Consider the following 25,916-nt stretch of genomic DNA (forward strand, 5'->3'; position numbering starts at 1 on the left):
AAGATTATTTCCTACGCCGACGATACTCAACTCCTGTTCACTTGTGACAAAGGAACAAGTTTTCGCGGTTGGGAGATAAAGAAATGTTTAACTGAGGTTTTTTCTTGGCTGCGACTTAACCAGCTGTAGTGTAATTCAGAAAAATCTGAAATCATCTTTTTCGGCTGCACCCCTTATGTGGACTGGAATGCATGGTGTCCCAGCGACATGTCCCCGCCTTCGCCCCCAGTCAGAATGGTTAAAAACTTAGGAGTCAAGCTGTCGAGTCTTGTGATGAAGCCCAAATTCAAGTGGTTGCTGGCACCTCTTTTGGCTTGATAAGAATGGTAAAGAATTTTCTTCCCCCTCCTCCCGATGAAATCCTGTAAGATCGTTGTGCAAGCCTTAATTACATCTAGGCTGGACTACGTGAACATCTTGTATCTGGGGCTGCCTGAGTATTTGCTCAACCGGCTGCAGGTTGTGCAGAACGCTGCGGCCAGAGCTATTCTTATGGTAAACACCAGAACACGGATGTCACTACACCTGAAGGCACTACACTGGCTCCCGGTGAGAAAGAGGGTTCAGTTCAAGGCCCTAGTGCTCGCTTATCGTGCCTTCCGTGATACGGGTGCGGTATACCTGAGGAATAGGATCCAATGTTACCAGCCGCAACGGGTCCTTAGATCCTCCAAGCAATCACTCATGGTGATTCCCAAGATCACGAAATCTCGGATTGGAGGAAGGTCATTCCAGGGTCAAGCGGCTCGTCTGTGTAATGAATTACCTTTACATCTTAGACAGGCTCAGGACCAGCTGTTTTTTAGAAAACAACCTAAAACGTGGCTGTTCCAACAATAACTACTGGTTTCTGGGTGATTCTACGTGATGCTTCAGTTTTTGAGACTAGCGCCGGGACACTCCTTGTGAGTATCCGTACGCTTTATAAATATCTAATTTCATTTCATTCATTTCAGGTAACGGCCTGTCTGCGTGGAACACAAGCCACTACCGGTACAAATTAAGCACTGCTATTAACCCTAGAAAGGAGCTGAAGCCCACAAAAAACCTTCTAGCTGGTACCCCTGGACCCCTCGCAGGGAATCTATGGCACGGTTTGTTCATAGCTCTGCGGTTATGAATCATGCTGGGCTCCGGTCACTAGTCTCACTGCACCGCAAAGCGCCTTATTTTTAGATGGCATTCTTTGATTGTTTCAGCCCCAGTACATCCCCTCCCACCACTTTCCAAAGATAGCAGCTAGTTCAAAGTGCAGATCTGTAGCATTAGTTTTTGTTGTGCTGCGAATCCAGTCAGACATTCCAAAACATCCAGTAATCAGCTATTCTTATGTTTCCTGACGTCATGAATTTTTCCTTTGCACAAGGTCGAGAGTGACTTCAAATGAACGACTGGCACCCTGAGAATAACCAACTGTGCTTTAAAAAAAGAAAAAGTGGTGTGCCTTCAGTACCTGGAGCATGATGCCTCCGCTGCTAGGATGACAACCGTCAAACACTATGAGCCCTCAAGGTTAGAAAAGATATATATATATATTTTTTTCCGCTTCATAGATGCTGTTTGCCAGCTTGCTTCCCAAACAGATGTGGTGCACGGGGAGGTCTACTGCCAAGCGAGATATATATATATTTATATATATATATATAGATATATAGATATAGATCACCCTTTGTGTGTTTGTTGGGTTATTAGTGGAAAGAAACCCATAGTCGGCGTGCAATCATATTTCAGGGGGCCCTTTATGGCAGCCATTGTCTTAGCTGGTCTGGTTCAGGCCTAAAATATCCAGGTTCAGTTTGACCCACAGGTACCAAGGACAATGACCTTCAGTAATAAGAGGTGGCAAGTCTCGATAACCGGAAATGACAAATCTTATGTACAAGGGATGCCAAACTTCGGGCACCTGGAAAGCAGAGCTTCCAGTACCAGAAGACGTGAGCATCGAAAGATAGGAAATCCGAGCTTTACCTAATAGTACGGATTCTTGAATGCTGGAGTGGATTCAGGGAGTCCTGATTTTCCAGTAGCAGGAATACTGTGCACTGGGTATCCAGAACATCAAGCTTTGACTACCAGAAACTCTGTGTCTCATATCATTCGTACTGAGCCTGAGGTACATAGAGAGCACTGCTTTGGGTATCATGAAGAATAAGCCTTGGACACCAGGAGCTCCAGTTCTCGGGTGCGATGAGTACTGAGCTTCGGATCTAGGAGTACTGAGGCTTGGGTATCATGAATGCCAAGCTTTGAATACTAGAAGCACCGTAACTAATCCTCGGATACCAGTTATACTGAACCTTGGGTACCACAAACATCACCATACTTCATATACTAAGACTTCAGTGTCTCCGGTATCTGGAGAATGGATCCTTTGGTACAAGAAGCATTGAGCCTTGAGTACCACAACAACTAAACTGTGGATACAAGGCCACAACTTTGGGTACCTTGAGTTCAGAGTCTTGAGAACCACAATACAGAGCATCAAGTACAGAACGCGTTGAGCAGCACAAAAGAGGAACCATATGCTTCAAAGTTCCAAATGCTGAATCTTGTATAACCGGAACTTAATTCCGGGTACCTGGAGTGCTGACGCTCGGGACTAAACCTTGAGAGTCATGAACAGCAAACCGTGGTAGCTCCATGGCTTGTGTACCACTATGAGTTCTGAGCCTTATGTACCAACTCAGTTACCAGGTACATGAAGCTCTGACTCTAAAAGCCCAAGTTTCAGGTAGCGTGAAAGTTAAGCCGCACAAGCTTGACCATAGTGCCAGCAACAGAAGTAACCAGGCTTGAGCGCTCGGTTGCATAGCTTCTGGAACATGCAGCGCCTCGCCTAAAAACACACAGTCTTGCGTACCAGGACTGCCAAATTTCATCCAATCATTTGGAGTAAACACCCTTTGTTTTACTACAGCAAAGACACATTAACAATCAGTTGTCTGTTGTAGTGGTACGCAAGTGTACTAATGAAGAGACAAACACTGGCGAAACGAATGCGCGGCTGGTCAATGATCCTCACACCGTTCAAGAGAGAACACAGCCCCCTGTGTATGGAGACCACCATTCAGGAAAGACACTTCTTACTTTGAGTGTAGGCGTGCTTGTTTGTATAAGTAACTTTGGTGATTGTAGGACAAGTCATCAAGATGAATATCCTTGAGAATAATCAGATTTTAAAAATGTGGGTCTCAGAATACTGTTATGATGGACGGATTTTAGGTAACCCTAGAAGTGACATTTCATTTACCCTGCCAGCAGAGATAGAGTTGATACTTCCAGAGGCAATGTGAACCAGTCCTGTGCCATGATAGTGCGACAGTACCAGCTGATGCTCTCTGAAGAAGGGTTTGACCCGAGTGCGTCTATGTGTATGTGTGTGTGTGTGTGTGTGTGTATGTGCATATGTACACATATATACAAATACAGATGCACAGTGTGTAATATGCTGTTTAGTACCATTGTTGAGCGTGGAAAGAGCGTATGACTCGTGAGAGGCAAAGCCTCCATTGAGTTGTGATACCCCTCCCTTAATAATGGTAATAAGTAGCATTTTATACTCTGTGTATCTGCATATATGGTTTATGCCATGCCATTTTCCTTTGTTTTTTTTGTTTTAACAAAAGGTATTTATTGACACTCAGGATGCAAAGGGTTAAAACTGTGTAGTAAGGTAAAACCTTATTCGGCCACATGTATTGCCACTGCCATCCAGTTAATTGCCTTTACATTTTTATGCCATAAATTAGAAAGAACTGTGACTTGTTAGCATTGTTGAAGGGAACTTGTTTCTCTTACTGGTTCATCACAGCCTTAGATTAGAACCCACAAGGAAAACACACTTTTGAATTCTTAGATGAAATTTAGTCTTACGTCCATGTTTGCACATCACTAGGTCCTACCTGTGGGAGTGACGGGGCGCCTTAGTTGGGGCTGCTGGAACCGCATGCCTGTGGGGATTGGCTGGATTCTCAAAGGTACCAGTACGGATTTCCCTCAGTTCACCATGCTCTGGCCTGAACAGTGGCACGGTGTCTTTAGTGGGAGTCCGATGCAGAGACATACGCATGGTGCTGGACACGTTCCTCCTCACGGAGGTCGAAGGGGACTCTCGATGGGTTGCCCTGCGTGAGTAAGAAGTTCCTTGGCTGGGTGCCCCCTCCGGTCTGTAAGTATCTCTGTTGGAATGCTGTCCCCATTCTGTCCTGTGCTCCATCTCGCGGAGGGCGGAAGTCCTCTGGTTGACCTGTTCCTCGGGTTTAAGTAATGGTTGCCCGTGGTCAGTCCTTCCAAATGTCTGGTGGCGTGAATGCCGGGGGTAAGACTCAAACCTGTCCAGTGGAGATGGCCTGTAAGCCTCAGGGTGTCGGTGAAGCGGTACAGAGGGGAGCAGAGGTGGCACCTCTGCATTCCCATTGGTGTGAAGAGGGTAAGATGGCCGCCGAGCCGCGTAGGGGAACTGGCCCGGATTCTGTTCATAAAATGGAGGATTGGTGCGCATGCTTTGAGCATTAGGTTCCACACCAGCTCCCCAGCTGGTGTCCGCCGTGGATGCTAGACAGGCCCTGCTCCGCTCCATGATTCCAAGGCCGCAGGTCTGGGAGCATGGCGACCAAGGGCCCCAGACGCTCCACACCCCTGGGACCTTTCTCCCGCCTCCTTCGGCCTCCAAGGCCTGTCGAGATTTCCTCCGAGTGGGCTGAAAAATAAAATAAAATAGCATTAGAAGTCTTTACATAGCCATCAGATTGTCAATGCACGTGCTACACCTTACTAAGAGGTGCTCAAACACATAGGGGGTAGGGCCTCTGCCTGATACTAGGCAGTGGCCTACAGTGAAATAATGGACTGTAATGAAATACAACGATTTACCTTCAGACTAGGGTTTCTGAAAGGCTAGAGGGGCTGAGAAAGCCAATGGAACAAAAACATTTGCTACATGGAATTCTTAAATTGATAATAAGGAGTGGCATTGTTCAGGGTAGCATTCCATTCCATCATTTTATTGCACACTATGACATTACCGGCATGATTTTGGGCTGACTCTGCTCTCTGCCTACAATCCTTCAGAGACAGACAGGCAGGGTTTACTTTATAATGGTCATTTTATTTTAGGACTGGGAGTTATGTTAATATTAGGCGTTGACCTAGGGCAAAATTGATAGAAGGAACGAGGAGAAAAACAAGGAAGAGAAAGATAAGATAAAAATGGCAAAGAGATAAACCAGTAATGAAAAAGAATCTAGAGGAGTGAGATTAAAGGACAGGAAATTAAGGGTGGAAGAAAAATAAGAGGCTTGTGGTAGAATCAAGACTGGGTAGTGTTGTGTCAAGCAACCCTGGCATTCAGCAGCAGACTTATAAGAGTAAGTTTTGGTCCCTTGCACCTATGCTTTTTCACAAATTAACTGCTCACTAAGAACAGACTCTGCCACAGCCCAATTGTCCATATTGAAGCTCCGCCATGTTGGATTTGGTCCATATTTCCTACATCCTGCTTCACTCAGCTACAGGGGGGAAAAGAGATAAGGAGAAAAAAAAACAGGAAACAGTGGGACTGGTTTTTAAGTTTTTTGCCATGGCAGTTTTGATTTTCAGTCCGGCTTTCTTTAAGGAGACCCTGTTCATGAACTCTGCCCAGTGTTGGCTTTTTCTTGGGGTCTTGGTCCTTGTACCACAACAGATGACGCACACAGAATGTTTACATCTAGACATGAGAACTGTTCCGTCATTAGACGGACATTCCACCGCCTCTGCCACAAAACAAAGTCCGCGCAGTGTGCACTAGACGTGCCATTCGAGGCGCGCACACCCTCCATCTTCGAGGCGCCTCGTTTGACTACAATCAAATGCATAGGGACGCCACGGAAAACAAACTAAAAATAAATTTGAGCAAAACTCGCACTATGTCGATAAACATGCATAAAAAGCTTCAGAAGACTTGGACACTGGGTGGCCAAAACATTGAGCCAGCTTCGGACTATAAATACCTGGGAGTCATCTTTGACCGAGACGGTTCATTCCAACAGCAGAAGCTGGAAGCAAAAAGGAGAGGGTCTTGCATTGCCGCCACACTAAAAAGCATAGCTAACCAACTAACGGGACCAATTCTGACTCCCTATCTGAAAATCATCCAGGCTAACCTACTACCTTCCATCTGCTACGGCAGTGAGGCTCTCCGTGGGAGAGATTCCAAGAACCTGGACACAATCCAGATAAAAGCTTAACGAACAATGTTTTCTCTCCCGTCCTACACATCGCCCGCCCAACTTAGGCTGGAATTTGGACTACAAAAACAAGCTCATGCAAGACAGGGTGCTTAAATCATCTGCTGCCACAAACTTCGTTCTGCTACTACCAACACTTTAAATGTTCTGCTATGGCAAGATATTCAAAGCAGGGACGTATCTCAGGCAAGATCTTATTTGAAGACAGCCTTGGGGGCTACTAAACTATCAGCGATCTGGGACATGCAACTCGGCCACAATGCGTTAAAAAACTGGTTTGGAAAACCGTAAAAATCCTTTCATTAACAGAGGACAAAGAGTCATTTGCTAAAAGAAATCATGCATGGATGACTATAAACACATAAAAATCCCTGACTCCACAACCATATTTCAGTCAGGGTTATTCCAAGATAATAAAACTGAAGTTTTTGAAATACAGATTAGGGGTCTTGCCCATCAGAGAGCATTTTCCACCATGGCTCAGGAGCAATGGCAACGATGCCTGCATCTTTTGCAACACAGAGAAGGGCGATATACTTCATATGACTTGCCTCTGCCAAGAGCTACGGCCAGCACGCCAACAGCTCTTAAAGGACCAGCTCAAGCAGATAGGATCTCGCACTAGAAGGCAAGCGGTGCTGGCCTGCCTAAACCCTGCAAATATTAACTGAACTGCAGGTATGTAAAGTTCCTTGCGATAATTGAGCAAAAACTGTTAAAAAACAAGCCAATCACTGACATAGGAAACATATAGACGCTAACCAGAACTCAATGATATATGTTTTCTGCCTCAAAAGTAACACATCTGGACATTAGATCGGACTCTTATTGTATGCTCCTTTTAATGATGTTTTAATGAATCAATTTTCTTATGATATTTTAATCTTCTTTGTAAAAAGTTTGCACTGGTTTTAATTAACTATGCATAATAAAAATTACCTTACCTTACAGCTGGGCGGGTCTTTGATCAGCGGGGTACGGACCGTTCATGTCTGTAGAGATGTTTGGAGCAAGATGCCTGAAACTAGTCCTGCCAAGATGCCACCCTCCAAGCAGTGGCTGGTGCATGCTGGGAGGGGGCACGCAGGGCTCGCGCCCGGTGCCTGGCTTTGAAGCGACCCCATAATAGATGTTCATGACACATGTTGCAGGGACCCGGAGTGGGGCTGGGGACTGTGTGGTTCAGGAAGGCCAAGAAAGAAAAGTCGGGGAGGGGTTGTAGTATCCTCAGGTTATGTTATCATGTTCCCTTTCACCTTGTACCTCGCTGCTCAGCCAGTGTGGGTGTTCCGTGTAGAATGTTGGTGTGATGGACATGTGTGGAAGGCTTGGGGGCCTGGTGTGTGAGTGTTGTCAGTTAGTTTCTTAGGGTCTTATTAAACTACCTGAAACTCAGCTCAGCCACGTGTACTATGTCTACTCAACATGTGGTACCAGCCCACTTCAGGGGTGTTTGCGGGGACTCGTGCGGGGACTCGTGCAATAGTCCCACAGCTCTCTCCACCTCAGGGGCTTCACCAAAGGAATATGGCGCACTCTTTTAAATAAGCAGGACGTGACATCCCGCCTTTGGAACCCGAGGCGTTTGCCACTGCCCTTTGGGGATATTGTACCGCGCTAACAAAAGGCATTTTTGTAACTGTGGGCAGAGAACTCCGCTCCACCTGTGGAGTGTGCAGAGTTTTTACTACTCCGCGTTCCGTGGCGAACGCGGAGTATGCAAAACTCTGTACACTCTGCAGCAGAAAGGAGTTGGCCCGCCGCCCGCCTCCACCCCCCTATTAATATATAACTTTACAGTAACTTAAAGGAATTTGAAAATACTTACCTTTAACCGTGGCGTCCCCGGGCTGCCCTCCTCCTCATCTTCGCCATTAGAAGTACTGCTAAAGAAAACTGCGCATGCGTGCACGCCCGCGCTTTCGCATTTCTTACAAGAAGGAGCATACGAAGGAGGGAGGGAGCAAAACGTGTTGGCAATTTCAGAAGCACACGAGGGAGAGAGAAACTCTGACCATGGGAGCAGGTGTAGTTTGGCAGGGGAGAAACACTAGAGTAGGAGAGCTGTGCACTTGATTGAGAGAGCAACAAAGAATGAAGGAGAGAAGCAAACCAGGAGAGAGCTGGAAAACACATGCAATCTCATGGAATATTTAACTAAAAAGAAAAAAGGAATTGCTGAATAGTAAACAGTGGAAGGATACAAGCCAGCCAATTAAAATATGGCAAAGAGGCTATATAGGCAAAGACAAGAAGAGGAAAGCAAGCAAAGGAAATCCAATAAAGAAGAAGAAACGAAATGATTGCAGCGACAGTAAAGCCAACCTGTAGTAACCAATGGGTGAGCTACAAGCCCACGGTAAGTTCCAGGCAAGCCAGAAATAGGTTTATTCGCAACCAGACAGCTTGCGCTTTCTGCTAGGCGAGACATAAACAAGCGTCAAAGAGAAAAGAGAGCAAACGTGTTTCTGGTTTCTCTTTGGAGAATGACTGGAAGAAAAGAGTTATACAAAAAAATAAGGAGGTTATTCATCAGGGGGGTATTGCTGAAAGGCCTGTTTGGATCTGGCGTGTGTCACACACACGTAGTATCAGGCCTTTACACAAATCATAAATCACACAATGGGCAGAACAGTTTGTGTTAATCTTTCCCCCTTCCAACACTTGGACATCCAGGAAGCCACTTACACCCTTGTAGGGAGTTTAACCCTTTCATTGCCTTTGGCCATATGGACACGCCTAAATATGCCGGGTTTAGTTAACTCAGAGCTTTTAGAATCAATTCTGAAACAAAAAGAAGAGGTTCCTGAGACAATACTCAATCAGTGACAAAGGCAATGAGTCCACATCACCATGACTTTGGTCGAAGAAAAAACCTAGATGCTTGTGAAAAGTTGCCAAGATCCCAGGAGTGCAGCGAAACATTCCAAATGCCATATATGTGCAATGTAAATATTAACAACATTACATTATCTGCCCAAAAAGGTCTGTGAGGGAGGAGAAGCTCATGGCATGTTAAAAAAAAGTTTTGGCATAGCCAATAGGCCTTTGTATGGGTGTATTTTTTTAAAATATTTTTCTTTGCAGGCATATGCATTAGAAATACGAAAACGTTTAAAAGTGTGTATATATATATATATATATATATATATATATATATATATATATATATATATATATATATATATATATATATATATATATACACATATATACACGTGACCTTGTCGGAGTTGGCCTTGCTAATTGTTCTTCCTTTCAGAGAAAGATCCAAAGGATATTTCACCCAAGCCTATTATGTGCCAGACTCCTTAATGTTCAGTGGTTGATTTGTAAAAAAAAATAAGTGCTGGGGCTCTCTTCAGGATGCAGTTTACAAACAGTCTATTTCTCCTGTTAGCGCTGCCTAAAACAGAACCAACTACTAACCATGAAAGTGGGGAGAGGGTGTGGCCTAATGGCTAGAGCTGCCGACTTTGGAGCTGGGGAGCCAGGTTCGAGTCTCAGCATAGGCACAACATCCTGTGACTCTGGGCAAATCTCTTAATCTCCCCGTAAATTAATGTGTCCTTAACTGGTGCTCATGAAAAGGGCAGGTATTGATGACAAAAGTGATGGTGCTGAGCACCGGAAACCACAGTCTCAAATTAAGCACTGCTTATGTTACATCACGTCATGTGCGGGGCAATTGTATAGTGCACAGCCTGTCAATTTACACAGCAGTGTAGCACTGTTGGTCACCTTTGCAAAAGTTTCAAGCAGAGTGAGTTAGATTGAGATGTCTTTTGATGGCATACTTAGTTGTCCCTGGTTTGGGCAACCATAAGTAATTTAAAGAACTGAATGCAATGTTTGGTTGATAGAGGAGTCGCAGGAACTTCAAAGGTTACTTACACGCATCTAAGGTTGATCATCTGTAAACCTTGGCGTAGTTCACGTAGTAGCACTACGCGTAGCTATGCGAAGTGCACTTTGCGAGCTACGCGTAGGTACGCGAACTGCGTAGTGCACTGGGCTAAATGCTGTTCACACTGATTGCACAGTGCTGGATGCTTGTCTGCACAGTGCTGGATGCTTGTCCGCACTGTGCAATCAGTGAAAACTGCATCTTGCACAGTGCAAGCGGTCGTTTTCTGCCGCTCGAGTAAATTTCTACTCGAGCAACAGCTTTCTCAACACGGACTGGTAGTTTCTCATCACGAGCGGGCACGAGCATATGCGACCACTCGCAAGGAGAAACCTGACTTCCGTTGAGAATCTCGCCGGGAGGTTTATTTTCCATGCTCGTAATCGCCAACTTGATGTTGCTGATCGCGAACGAGGAAAAAGTCTCGCCGGGATGTCATTTTGCTCGCTTGCGGTCACCAACTTGACGCGAGCAAGCAAAAAATTACCACTAAGCGTATTTGCACTGTGCTACATGCAATTCGCGTAGTGCAAAGTCACGCAAACTTCGCAAACTACGCGAGCGTAGCGTAGTACTTCGCCCAGGGTTAATCATCTGTCCAAAACCCAGATGTTAGAGCCAGTGTAAACGTGGTTTTGGTGGCTTTGTGCCTTTTTAAGCCGCGCAGGCCTTTTAGTGCCTGCATAGTGTCTTCTTTAAAGCGTGTGTTCTTAGTGACTCTATGACTAAATATTTTCTATTTAATGTCTTGGACCTTGGAGTCTGCTGTTTCTCGGTTGGAAAGTGCGGCTTGGAGTTTGTCATCTATTACAGCCTAGAATCCGCTGATAAACATTTGTAGCCCATACGTGGCGTGGCGTGGCGTGGCCGTCTCGTGTCCCATGCCACCCCTCTCCCTTCATGCATTGCCTCTCCCCAAATACCGGGAAGTTAGAAATTACAGGGCAAGATACATATCTTCTGATGGGTTCTTTCGATATCCTACGGTGAATTTCTCCATCTTCACATGTGTTTTAGATCTGGCGCTAGCCAAGACCTATTGTCTCTGTCCATTGGACTGTTATAGTATCATTCATATTTTGCTTCTGCCCACCATAGCATACATCATAGGCTCACTTCGGCCATTGGTTTATCCGACTGCGAGTGACGGCATATTGCTCTTGCGCAATGTGCACATCCACACAATAAGTAGTGCCTCTTAATGTCAGAAACTAAGGATGCAATGTGTGTTTTTACATGAATAAATATATTTTAAAAAAAAATTAGAGTTTTATATAGCGCGAACTTGACCCAAATCGGGCATCAGAGCGCTTTACATAGCACCAGTCACATTGCATGAAGACACACATTCATTTTTGTTAGGCACAGGGAGATTAAGTGATTTGCCCAGAATCACAGGATGTTCAGCGTCATTGCCGAGACCCGAACCCTAGTTCCCCAGATTCAAGGTCGACCGCCCTAGCCGTTAGGCCAACTCCTCAATTAGAGATGCCAGGTAGACATGTAAATGCGCATATAGACTCTATAAAATACTAATACACCATGTTTAATAAAAGCATTTTTCAATCACTAGTATTAGAAATATCGTCCTAGATGAGCAGGATTTGCCACCACTCTCTGATAGGGATACGCCATTTCTAGAGAATGTTTTCCTAAAATGTGTGGCTTCATATAAAAAATATTCGCAAACAAAATAAACATTGGCAAAGCCAAAAGGTAGTCCGCCAACACCAGACCTTTTGATTTTGCCAACTATTTTTTATACTTTAGGGAGATTATGCTAGTTCAGTGAGCACTTTGAGAGTTGGGTTGAATACGCATCTGTAATAGTGGCGGTTTAGTACGTTTTGGCTCGGACCATGTGGGGCTAACTTCCTGCCCGGAGCAGCTGGACACTTCTGCTCCAGGACCACACCGCTTGTTTTGAGCTGGACTTATTTGTTCTCAATTGCTTGTGAAAGCCCTATGGACTCTGGGGCCTGTAAACAGTGTAGAGATATAAGCAAACTGTGCAGATGCTCACAGTCGAAGGAAATGCACGCTGGGTACGGGGGATATGCGCTGTTATGGAGATGTTTACAAGATTTGTGGATGGTTGTATGACAGAATATCGAGAACAAAATTGCGCAACAAAAATATTGTAACCGGAAATATCAACTACCGAAATAAGAAATTCATTACTCTTAATCACTGGTGCAGTTCGGCCCGTGATGCAAGACCGGCCTATTTAGACAATAGTCCTAAAATAAAGACAAAAATATCAAATAAAAAAAACACAATTAAAGTATTTGTCCAGTGCATATCCAAACTGGAATGGCATGGGGGGCAAAAAACAATGGATTTAGGCCCAGATCTCTGTACGGGGGCAATGGTTCTTTTTGTATATCTTTTAGTGTCTGATTTTTATGTTTAATTATTCCTCATCTGTTTGATGTGCATCTGCCTCACAAATACACTCTGGACTCAGTCACTGTAAGGAGAAACACTCAGCATCAGCACCATTCCTTGATTTATGAATCCACTGTGGTCATAGGTGACTTTGCGTCCGCCCTTGCATCCTATACAAGTCGTCCTCTGGTTCAAGATGTGCTCCTACTTAATTCCTCAGTGTGCAGAAGCAACTAGCTTTGCAGTTTGTACAATGTTAGAAAATACAGGATCCAAAAATGTATCCATGGTACAGAGCCAGTCTTTATACATTGACTTACCTCTTTCTCAGCATCACAGACATGGACCAGCAACATTGACAACGCAAGGAAGAGTCCGACAAACAGAAACCTGAAACCACAAAACACAGCTCCGTGAGATCATGATTGTGAAAAAAGATGTACTATAGAATTTATGAAATCACAAAAATGGCTTAGAAAATTTGCGGTCACCACGAAGCCTTCACAATGATCCAATTGATAGGCACACTCTACGTCGCATCCACAGGCACTAAACATACAATACCGCTAAACCTCAGCATCACTCGGGCCTCCAAACTTTCAGGATGCAACGTCTCGACATCACCTAACATCTCTAACTCAACTTCTTTAGGCTTCACCAGCTCGGCCTCTCGGAGATCTCCAACCACACTATGGCCTCTGCACTTAGGGGGACTTCAACCCCTTGCATCCACAGCACTCCCCAAATTGCACCACCCCCTCCTGAGATCTAGAACTCTTCCTCCCTTTTATTGTGGATTCTTATATCTGTTGCCTCAGTTTTTAAGTCCATTGATATCTGTAGCACCATCCACTATATCCAGGGATATTTCTATCCCCATATTTTAAGCTGGTAGGATCTAGTGCCCAGTGACACCACATACCCATCTATCTACAGCTCTTGATGCCCAAGGCCAGAGCATCAGTTACGGACTGTAAAATTCAACACCCATGCACACAAGATCATGATATCCCAAAGGGCGAGTAACTCCCCAGACATGAACCATGATATCCTACGGCTCCAGATTTGGACCCCTTTGTCTAGGGACCTAAACATGGATCACAATACTGAGGTCCTCCGTCAAGGTACCCCAGCCCCATAGACATAGACCATGATATCCCTGGACAGTACACACAGACAACTATATCTTATGTAAGGCACAAAAGATGAACCACAACATCCTACAGTCCCACACTTGGACCACAACGTCTCCAGTTCACCTGGACTGTGACATTTGAAGCACAAACACAAACCCATGGTACACCAGACCACCAGCAACATACCATTGTATCCCAGTCCCCGTAAGCTACAGCCCCAGATCCGGACCAGTATATCTCGGAGCCCAAGAAATGGATCACAATGTCATGAGCCGTAGACTTTGAAATCTGTGGCCACTGGTACCATGCATTATGGCCAGTTGCCCTAGTTAAAGTCTATGATGTCCCGGATCTATAAAACCCTCCAAAATATCCCATCATTGGCTCAAGACACTGTTACATTGACCAATATTTATCCACAATATTTAGAGCCATTAGGCATACAGAACCATACCACATGCACAGGCCTCTGCCCAACAGCATCAATATTCAAAGTCCTGACCTTGTGATGGTCAGAAGGTGATTCATTCTAAAAGGCCTGGGTTGAGTGGAGGTGGGCAACTGACATGACAAAGAAAAGCGGCATTCCTTCTGATCAAAGACGGTCTGCAGTTTCACCACATATGGGGGATGTACAATCCATTGCATGTCGTCAACGTTTCTGCAAAACTACTATTGCTGGATTGCAATGACATCCTTAAAAACCACATTTCTCGCCAAGATACAGGTTTATGTGATGTCTGATGCTCCCTTTCAGTGGGTACGAGGCGCTACTGGGCGGGATAGTGCTGTGTTTAGTGGGGCTGATCTGAGGGTCATGACGGACAATTCTTTATGGAATCTCATTGGTGGATTTGTCAATGGGTACGTCAGAGGGTTTGATGAGAATCCACACCTGCAGCACTCCGTATCCTTCCCTCTATATAAAGCATTGCTATTATAAAGTTTGTACTTACAAGGGTCCATGCTGTAAACAAGCGGTCAGGTGCAGTGAGCACTGCATGATGCAAACTGGACATCAATAGAGGTGTGGTGAAATGACCATAGTCTAACGGCGCATCTAATTGCTGCTGTACATCACCAACTCTTGTTCCAACATAGCCACATTCGTACTCAAACACCACCATTGAAACTCATGTAAACACATTGTCAGGAGCTATGTGCCCTGCAACGAGAGGATGACTGATGGATGCAACGAAATTTAAGGGAAATTCTTAGACAAAGGGATGGGCGAGTTCCAAAGAGCTCAGACCTTTGCTGTGCACCACCACCCTCGGCCAACGGAAGAACTGAATTCAACATCTGATGCCAAATAGGAGTCGTGCAAGGTCACACCCAAATACCTGCCTTAGTTGCTAGCCCGATATCACCAAAGCAAATACCTAAGATTGTATTCTCCCTGCGCCTGATGAGAAATTGCTTTGTCAGATGTAGATATTTGTATTTAGAAGGTGCAACCCTTTAGAACTTCTTACCTTTGACTCTCGTTGAGGTTCAGCAATCTAGTTTTGCCATGGACCTTGAGTTTCTTTTCCTACCTCCTTACTCCATGTGTATTGTGAAGTAACAGACTGGCTGCACTACTAGCACTGTACAACACATAATAAAAACAAAATGGAAAGGGGCCCTTTTGGGAACCCCCAAGATCTCTGGTAAGCAACTGTGCAATTTTTATCGATTATCGAGGTTATGGCAGGCACCAGAGGATGGCGGCCATACTAGATTATGAACAGGGTAGCACAATGGATAACCATTCAATAAGTTCAGCCTTGAGTCATTAGTAAACATGATTCTTGCTATCAAATTAAATCTTCAAATGTACGCAACTTGAGGCTGGTGTACCCGGCCATGGTTAAAAAAGGCACCAACCCATAATAAAATAACAGTTCTATATAAATATATTTACATCTACATTCTGATTAAGATCATCCCTTGGTTAATTGTAATTTCATTTATATAGCGCTTACTGCCCCTGACGAGGTGTTGAAGCTCTTTTTTGGTGAGTAGCACGCCACTCTGGAACCCAAAAGGATTAGTGGAGAACTAGTATTGGGAGAAATTAGATGTATTTGAGTGGTGGATATGTGAGTTTGTTATTTGGATTGAAAAAGGATAGAGGGATAGAAGTGGGTAGGGTTTGTATTTATATAGCGCTCGCCCCCCCCAATGAGGCATCAAAATGCCCCCCGGTGGATAGCATGGCACTCTGGCACCCAAACGGGACCAGCGACGAACCAGTATATTCCTCCAGTCACAATTAGAGGATGAGACTATGTGCTGCAATGAAAGTGCAGGAAACAAAAAGGATGATGAAACATGTAAATGTTTGATTATATCACTACAGATATATCTGACTAGAAAAGAAATCATGCAAAAAGAACAACTGATGGGCAGAAAGCTGAAACAATGTCAAACATTCACCCTCAGTACAGAGATGTGGGCCTAAATTCATAGTATTTTTTCACACCATGCCATTACAATATAGACCCAGTCATATGAAAATCAGTCTCCACCCTACTCCCCATGGGAACAGTCCAGTCCAAACTGCCAGGTCAGGTCATCCCTGGAACAGAGACAAGCATCCTTGGACCAGTTTCGGGTTATCACTCCTCATCAGCCAAGCTAGCTTGAATCTAGTGGCACAGCGAGCAAGAGACCCAGGGCTGAGCATACGAATTTCACTTAGAGAAAGTAGTAACTATTGGTGGTCCCCCGTACAGAGATCTGGCCCTAAATCAATTGTTTTTTGCACACCTTGCCATATGTAAATCAGTTTTGAACCTGCTCCCCATGGGAACAGTCCAGGCCAAACTGCTAGGCCAGGTCCTCCCTGGACTGGAAACAAGCCTCTCGGAGCCGGTTTCAGGGTATCACCCCTCCTCGGCCAGGCTAGCTTGACTCCAGTGGCATGGTGAATGTGGGACCCACATCTGGGCATACTCTTCCCACTTAGGGCGACAAATACAAACAGACAGTTGGTGGATGGAATGCTTAAACAATGTCAAACATTCACACCATGCCATTCCAGTTTCGACCCAGCCATATGCAAATCAGTCTTGACCATGCTCCCCATGGCCCAGCCCAACTGCCATGAAAATAAATCATGAAACAGATAAGTAACAGATAAATGCAGAAATAAAAATGCTAACAGACAAACTATTAGAGAAAATAATTGTATGTAACTACAATTGAAATTTAAACCAATTACAAAGTTTATATTTCTAGATTAGAGAGAAAGAAGCCTAGGACTAAAGTAAATGTAGGAAATGGCTATTGAAATTCATAGTAGTTGTAAATGGAATTTTTTGCAGAAGTGATTTTTAGAGTCCTACTGTTACATCATCTTGCGATGTCACTCTGTTTATACTTTTCTATAATTATGTTTCTCTGAATCTGCATGCCACTGCAGTAGTTCCTCTATAATGCAATCCTCTGTAACCACTTCTCTGTGTTGAGGTTTCTCTGTAAAAGTACTTCTCTATAACTGGTTTCGGTGTAGTGGCTGCTTTGAAAAGATGCTTCCCTCTAAGTAGCTTTCTCTGCATTCGTTTATCCGAGAAGCTATTTATCTGTAACTTCTCATTTTCTGAATTGGTTTCTCAGTAAAGATATCATTTGAAGTTGCCTTGACTCTTGAAAGGTTTGTTAGTTCTCTTTAATAATCTGAGCTCAGGGCAACATCAGTGAAGATCCAGGCACCCCTGAAGAGTGCGGTGTACTTCCACTTCAAAAGGAGACTTCTTTTAGTAGAGGATATCAGAATATCCACCCAGTTTACTTGTGTCCTTCCATTCCTCATTCTGACGGAACTACTTTTTTCAATTTTTTGCTTAAGCATACCATGCGTTTTCGACCTGAGTCCCTCCTGTGCTTCGCTTCACTCTACTCTATATTGTTAATCTCTCTCATCCATGTGCTTCTCTCCCCACCAACTCTCCACATTTCTCTCTCTTGCCTGAAAGCTTCTCTTTACCCCTGTGTTATTCTTTCCCCTGGGTGTGTCTCCACTCTTCCCCCTTGTTGCTCTGTTCCTTGTAAACTTATTTTCCCTTAACCCCCACTGGCTGGCAGATCTGCTCCTCTGTTGCACCCCCCCCCAATCCTGTTTTCTCTTAATTGTTTTTGGGGAGGGCCTTGCAGAAAATTGCTGTTGGGTCTTCGACCTTAGAAATAAAAGTGATCTGGCGCTTCTTCATATTTTTTTATTTACCAATCCCAAAAAAAACAATTGGCACCAGCATCACACGCATGCGTCATGACGCTCTTCTGCATGAACAAAAGGCACATGCAGTGCCAATAGGTCCCAAGGGGGGGGGGAAGCTATTGCCTTTTGCCAATGCTTGTTTGTCAGGGAGACAAAGATGAAAACAATAGGAAATATACTTTTCTTGTGTTTTAAGATATGCACCCCCACTTCTTCAGACCAGTATAGATAAAATAGAATTTGGAATTAAAACACTTATACCGGCTGTAGACAACCTAAAGGCCCGTCAACACAAGCCAGACTTCCGAATTAGCTGGCATGTTCATATGCGATGCAGTTCCATGAAATAGAGCCAACTACCCTAAAAAGAAGTAACAGTAAACTACAAGGCAGTCGCTAATTAGAACAATCTAACAACGCACCTCTACCTTCCACATGACGCCCAACTTGGCGATATCCTGGGCCGTCTTATACCTTCGCAAGAGACCATTTGGAAATCACCACCACCTCCCAGTATATCTCCTTATATTAAAACCCGCCTAAAACTTTTTTGCAGATTCAACCACAGGCCCCTTACTTAATGCCCCGCCTGCCCCCGTACAACTACAGCAACTGCTCTCACTCTGAGCCCTTTCTATTCCCCCTTAAATGCTTTTATTGCACAATTCATTTTTGGGAAATGGAAGATACATTTTCCATACCACCACCATATTCTGTGGCCTACTGATTGACACAGCATCTGGGCACCGTGGTTTTTGTTGTCGAGCTCAGTAGGCTTGGTTTTCCAGTTGGCTTCATCCTATGACAGAATTGGTCTTGTTCTGCAGCACATGTGGCCCTCTCGTTTGGTACAGATGGTTTTCCACAACACCAGTGGTCTTCACCTTCGAAGTTGGTGTTATTCCCCCACATAGTTGGGCTAACTCATCCCACTCATTGTGCATGATTCTCTGCACATTTGTTCCTAATTCACACACAGCCAAACTCAGTCTCTGGCAAAACTGCTCTTAATTTCATGCACATTGGCCTCTATTCTCCGGCAAGGGGACTTATCCTCTGAAACAACCCCCTTACTTTCTGCTACAGCTAGACTTAATCTCCAGCACAGGTCACCTGTCTGAACTGGGGTGACGAAATTAGATAAAGAACAATGATGAATTCAACCCAGATCAGTGACTGGGGATGAGTGTCTGGAAAGTTTCAGCGCTCCGTCCATCATCTCCCTGCGTTTGCTTTGTTCGCCAACGGGCAGGGTATGCCCAGACATGGGTCCCTTGCTCACTTTGCCACTGGATTTAAGCAAGTCTGGCTGATGAGGGCTGTTGGCCCAAAACTGGTCCCAGGATGCTTGTTTCCGGTCAAGGGAAGACATGGCTTGGCAGTTTGGGCTGGACTGTTCCCATGAGGCACAGGATCAAGACTGATTTGCATAGAGCTGGGTTTCAACTGGGGTGGCGGAATGAGCTAAAGAAGGATGATGGATTCAACCCAGATCTGTTACCGGGGGTGAGTGTCTGAAAAGTTTCAGCGCTCCGTCCACCACCTCCTTGTGTTTGCCTTGTTCACCCTATTTTTGCCCATCCTGGCCCAATTCTTATTTACACTTCACTGATTCACCAGTTGTACTGTCATATTGTCCTGAATATTTGGCCTTGTTAGTCTTGTAGAAGGGTATTGAATTTGTCCTGAGTTTCCAGTTAAACAATTCTCATCCTTTCCAGTATCCTTTAACCCCTTCGAAGCTAATGACGAGCTGGGCTCGTCATGGCGCTTACCTGCCGTGCGCGGATGACAAGGCCAGCTCGTCATGATTTATGGTGTTTTACATTTTTTAGCGCAGGACGGGAAAACGCCTAGCAGCCATGTGGTTAATTCCTGAGACAACGCCAGGCCAGGACAAACATCCTGCTCATCAGAACATCATTTGTTCACCACATACGCATGACTGGATCTTGTGGATGGATGAGAGTTTGCGTAGAGCAGCCTTCACGCCCCAAAGCAACTCTCAGCATGAGGGGTGTGGCGCAAAACACTTAGGTCAGTGTAAATTATCAGCCTGAAAAACTTGTCCTGAGGTGCCCCGAAGAAAAAAAGGCATTTGTTTAAAAAAAAGTCAGCACTTTGGTTGGAGAGATGTCGAAATCAGACTTGGCTTCTCTGTGTGCAGTAAATTTATTAAAAATTGTGGGCTTATAGATGATTGTTCATTGATGGGGCGGTTTGAGGTGAGGAAATAATCCCTCGGAACAGCATCACCCGAGAGACTCTGCCAGAAAGTGCTTTAAAACACCGTTTCTGCAGGGAAACTCTCCTCACAAAAGCTCTAAAACAACCACCCACTAGAAGTAGTCTCGCACAAAAAGTTCCCTGATCCCACCCAAGAATGCCACTATGCCTTACAAATCACAACATACGAACACCCACACTTTTTCTTCCTTACATCCATCACTATGGGTGGTTTGAATATCTAGCTGTATGTACTGCAGCATTTTATAGCAATTACTAAGCCTATGTGAGGCGCTGAAGCTCTTGCCTACATGGGTAGCAAGCTACACCGTGCAGGATGTGTGGCTGGAAGGATTTTGGCTTGATGTTGATCCTACGTGGGAAGTGTTTCCATGTAGTGCGTAAAGACCGCCAAGGTGTGGTTATCGTGTTATGGGATGCAGCGCATAGCAGTGTGGTGGGTGATGAAGTGTGAGAGACGGGCGCACCATTATATGGTTTTTCAGCATGCTGGCAGCTTTGATCTTCTCTGCAGGTCCCTTTAAGGTATTTCTTATCATTATAGTCTGCATACCCGGTTAATGCACTGGGTTGTCCATTCTGAGATTTTGTGAATTGTTGCCGTCTCTGAGTTTCGTTGTGAGATATTCTTATGGAATTATTATCTTTAAACTGTTTTGAGAACATTCTGATGATTAAAAAAAGTGAGTTTAAGCAATGCAAGGTTTCAAACAAACTCTCCATAAGTTTCTTTACTTGGCACAGATTGTCTCTGGTTAACCCCCCTCCAGACCTTGTTGCTACACCATGAAAGAACAAGCATTGGCAAAGCGAATTGGTCTCACTTCTTGGCTTTGTCAATGCAGACTTATTGGCTTTGCCATTTGTTTTTGCTAATGCGGCTCATCAGCGTCGAAAAGAGAAAAACATGGTTATTGCTAATACTAAACACCTTCGAGAGAGAAAAAGCGGCTACAATATATATGTGCACAGCAGATATCAAGCATGTGCTCTTATGCGCCATGACTATAGCCTAGGCCAGTGCATGATGACGTAAATTGCATATATCAACATACATATGCATGCATATCTTATAACAAGTTCCCATTTTATTTGTTTCTTTTTAATTTTCTTTTTCCAAGATGGTGGATGCACTTCACGTGGTAAATTATAAAAATAATTAATTAAAGGTGCACACAAATATATATTTTTAAAGGAGTGGCCTAGGTGCAACTCATCGCCGCTTGCCCCTCATAAAACGTTTTAAAAGGCTACTTTGGTGGCAGAGAGAGGCTTGGCGGGTACAGAATAGAGTTATTTAGGAGTTTCTTAAATGATAGTGGGAGAGCAACGTAAAGAGGGTGGGAAGGTGGTGGCGAGGAGGGCAAGCAGGTAAACACATGCACTCCTATGGAGTGCTAAAACAAAGCCAAAAGTAGGTCCATGAATGTAAGCAATGGAAGGACAAAAGCCATCCTAGCCAAACATGGTAAAGAATAAAATGCTCCAAAGGTAGGACAAACAAAAATAAGTAAAAAATGCCATCAAATAAGACGAAGCGAAATGGGATAGACATGATGGGCCTCCACATTACTAAAAGGGACTCGCCCAAAGCCCAGGCTGCGCATGTAGCTTCATGTACTGGAGAAAACATTTATTTGATAATAGAAAACTAAAGCGGTCGGTTGGCACCCTAAAACAGGTCACGTGGCAGTGGTTTGGCCTTTTGCTATTTCCTGCTGATTAGATCCTAAAAATGGCAGCACTTCAGTCATTTCCTTCTGACCTGGGCAAGAAGCACGAGATGTACTATTTTTACAGAAAAATAGAAGAACATGCCCACGCCCTGCCGTGTCATTTCCTACTTCCTGCTCATCGTCAGCAACAATGCTCGCTCGCTTCATGTGCAGATAGCCCCCACATTATATTTCAAAAGGGGAAGCAATGCTTTGGAGTGATTCACCAAAAGTACAAGGAAATTCAAAATCCTGAAGATGTTAAAAAAAATTATTAAGAAGAAAAGTTATCTTAATTGAACGAATGCCATGAACGGTGACTTCCCACGTCAGTCGTGACAATAAAGTCTTGATCCTACCGAGTCGTAAAGTGCATTTGTCTTATGGATTTATGCAAAGTCATGCTTTTTTGTATCAAAGCACTTTGTATTTTTCCCTTTTTTAGAAGAGTGTTATTTGGGTAGATGTACATTTGTTTTAGGTGCCAGGCATTTTGAATTTATGATGCATGAGGGCAGAGTTATGAAATTTGTTTGAGGCAAAGTAGTGAGTTTTTTCAATTTTTTAAAAGACTGGGGAATTTGTTTTTGACTGGAGATTACATGTGTCTGCTTCTTACTTTGAGCTCCAACACCCCAACATTTACCCTTCAGTTGGTCTACACATTTACTATGGAGTTTCCACCATCAGCAAGAATTAGAAACAGAAGTTTGTTTCTTAGATCCAATCTTGGATTTTCATTATTATAGTGTTATTCCTTATTGAATAAAATTCAACTTTTGAAAAAAAAGGAGCGTTTAAAAGTCCATCAATAATTTGCCTTTATGTGAATTGGGCTGCACCTTGACACACACAACTGAAAGAATAACCGAGTCTTCTGATTGAAGCGTTATTTTGAGCCCTGATGTCCGGAGGGACAAATCGCGTTGGCTGGGCTACGTTAACTACTTCTAATAGAAAGCAATGATTGATTAAAATTAGGACTCCCGTTTTTATGATATTTATTTTTTGAACATTTCCGTCTGTATTTATCCATATTTATTTTTTGCCCATTTTATCTGTATTTATCCATATTTATTTAGTGTTTTGCGTAAAAATGAAGTTGTAAAACTGAACATTTCCATATTTATTTAACTGATCGACGCACACTCATACTTTGATGTCTGTAGTGTTTTAGCTATTTAAGCTGCCAAATATTACATAAAAATACACCCAATGGTAAACATTAGCATTGTACCACAAATGTATGTTGACGTATGCCTTTATTTAAAGAAATTTCATCCTGTTTTTTTCATTTCCCATGCTGTCCAGCAGTTCACCTGTTGGGCTATAATTGATCAGAGACAGCATTAAGGGTCACTTAAAGAAGCACCATTTTCTGTATTTATCCACCTTAAAAAACTAAATGTTACTGATGTACAAGTTGGTGTCCATTTAGTTTTTAGTGACTGTGGGAAGAGGCTGCGGAACGAGTGAAGGTGCTGCAGCGTAGTGCGGTGGTTGTAAAGAGGACCTATATTTTCTTTGAGTACCTAAGGAGGCCGCTATACAGATACTGATGACAAGTGAGGAAGTAACGTGAGGATGAATCATGACAATAAAGAGGATAAGTAAGATGGAAGAATGAGGAATGAGAAAGGATAGTGCCGTGGTGTACATTGGTGAGGAGTATGAGATAAGGATGAGTGGCGGGTGAGGAATTAGGACTAAAGTCACTCAAAGGATGGGGGATAATTAAAGAGAAGAAGTGTGGGTGATAAATGAGGGGTAAGGCTTGAGGAAAGAGAAGGGCGAAAAGAGAGCTGAGGGATAAGTAGTGAGGGAAGAAGAGTGAGGAATGCGGAGTAAATGTTGAGGAGATCAGGCTGATGAAAGAGGGCTCTGTGATGAGCCACGAAGCGAGTTCACAGCATGCGAAAGAGCATCATGGATTCAGGACCAAGGTGTAATGAGGACTGGAATATTTTAACCTCATCACTGCGGCGCGAATCCCGCCGCAGTGCTGAACATTCCAATCGAGGGCGTGGTCATGACGGCTCCCGGCCGTCATCAGCACACGCCCACCGTGACTCATGACGGCCGGGAGCCGTCATGAGCATCGAAGAGGTTAAATGGGGGTTCATAAGTAACGAATTACCTATTGCAGGGTTAAACTTGACTGCTAGAACTCACTACCACTGGAGAGTCAAGTGCACACAAAAATGTACTTCAGTGTCCAACCGCCGTGCACCAGTACTCGTGCTGCTGGGATACGTGTGGTAAATGGCAGTGCACTGTTGCACAGACACTAACTTGCCTCAAGAACAGGCCCTGTAGGGTAACCAATGAAAATTCTTCTTTCGCTGGGGTTTCCAGAGGTGAATTTAGGACTCTATAGAAGTATGGGGATATACTTGTGTGAAGAAGGAAAGAAGGAAAGAAGGAAAGAAAGGAAGGAAGGAAGGAAAGATGGAAGGAAGGAAGGAAGGAAGGAAGGAAGGAAGGAAGGAAGGAAGGAAGGAAGGAAGGAAGGAAGGAAGGAAGGAAGGAAGGAAGGAAGGAAGGAAGGAAGGAAGGAAAGAAAGCATCTCACCTTTTACTCCAGTGTTGTATGGTTGTAATCTTGCCCCTGTAGCCTTTGATCCCATGTTTCTTGACCGCCATCCTGATGCTGCCATGTGTCCTCCAGTCTCTTACAAAAGCCATCTTGTTGATGCCCTCTTCATTCCAGCCTTTCATGGCCACCATTTTGTCCTCCCTGCTCTTGTCTGGTGCAGCAGCCACCTTGTCACCTGTGCACTGACTCCCGTCTCCTGCAGCGGTCATATCGTCGCTGTAGTCCTTCCTCCAGTCCCAAGAGACCACCATCTTGACATTGGTACCCTTACTTCAGTCACTTGCTGGAGCCGCCTTGCCAAGGGTTCTCTCGCTCATGTTACCTGGTGATCCTGCCTTCAGAGGGTGTCTAGCTCCAAGACCTGGCACAGACTCGCAGGAGGACAGTCCTCAAACCACCAGAGACAGCCGGAGGGATTAAACCTGCCAAAGGAGAAAGAACCACAGTTGAGTGTCCATCCACCAGCCGCATGCCTCATCCCTAAGGACATGAAGGTCACACTTCAATCATATGACAGCGTTGGACCTCCCTCACATCAGATAAATCAGAAAAAGATCACACCTCTCTTACAAGACAGCGTTGTACCGCCATCGTAACCTTACTTACTCGAGAGCCTTGTACTTTCACCACTTACCGCCTCATTGTTCACCACTGAAGTCTCAAACCTCATTGTTTCTTGAAAATGATACCACCATCCTGAGGTCTTCGCACCTTTAGGACATGTGACGCTGCTTCGTACCTCTACGGCATGTGAAGATGACACCACAGGTATGACATGCATATCAGGGCCATGTGAACTGTGTGCTTTCAATATTTGAAGCGAATGGCTCAGTCATGAGAAGCACCTACCTCCATCATGTGAAGTTCATACCTTGTTCATATCAAGCGCATACTACCATCACATACATCTTTTCTATGAAGCTCACACTTCAAGTCAAACACCCTCTTCATAAAAGACACACGCCTTCATTCATCTGTATGTGGGTTTCATACCTCACTGTATGAGTCTCACAGCTCCACAACATTAGTCATTTCTCCTCCACATGCCCTCCTTGTCCTCGAACCTCCATTAGACGAGACTCAGTTGCAAACAGAAGACCCCGTGTGGCTTGGAAACGCTCAATCACCCGGCCCCTTGGGCTTAAACTGGTCTTCCTTGTGATTCCCGCTAGGACCCTCGACAGAAGGTAAGTCGACTGTCCTTCTGCTACATTTTAACTCAAGACGTCTGACAGCTCAGAGGTCCTATCTATGTCCAAAGGGAGCCAGCACCGCCCATCTTTTCGTTGCATTCAGAGATGGTAAAGTGGACTTGTATCTGTTGAGTTCAGAAGTGGCAGCGTCAACTGAACTGTTTTATTGTACATTATCCACACTATACACAGTCATTTATGATGATTTACTCCCCTATGTCTCCGACAAGAGTAGGCTTCGACTACTCAGCATAGTACTCCGGGAGAGTAAAGTGGCCTAATGGAGACCTTGCTCATCCTTTG

At 44.4% G+C, this 25,916-nt stretch overlaps 1 protein-coding gene across 2 annotated transcripts in view; it reads right to left on the reverse strand.

The window, feature by feature from the left end:
* Positions 1-25,916, reverse strand: part of ADAMTSL4 (ADAMTS like 4) — a 340,678-nt gene that overhangs the window by 273,348 nt on the left and 41,414 nt on the right. For both annotated transcript variants that reach the window (XM_086947462.1, XM_086947463.1), the window contains exons 2-4: positions 24,397-24,842; positions 12,843-12,912; positions 3,903-4,699 (exon numbers count right to left, since the gene is read on the reverse strand). In XM_086947462.1, coding sequence (XP_086803588.1) covers positions 3,903-4,699; positions 12,843-12,912; positions 24,397-24,671 — 1,142 coding nt within the window. In that variant the 5' untranslated portion in view covers positions 24,672-24,842. The remainder of the gene's footprint in view (positions 1-3,902; positions 4,700-12,842; positions 12,913-24,396; positions 24,843-25,916) is intronic.

Source organism: Lissotriton vulgaris, chromosome 12 (genome assembly GCF_964263255.1).
Source record: "Lissotriton vulgaris chromosome 12, aLisVul1.2, whole genome shotgun sequence".
Classification (NCBI taxonomy): Eukaryota; Metazoa; Chordata; class Amphibia; order Caudata; family Salamandridae; genus Lissotriton; species Lissotriton vulgaris.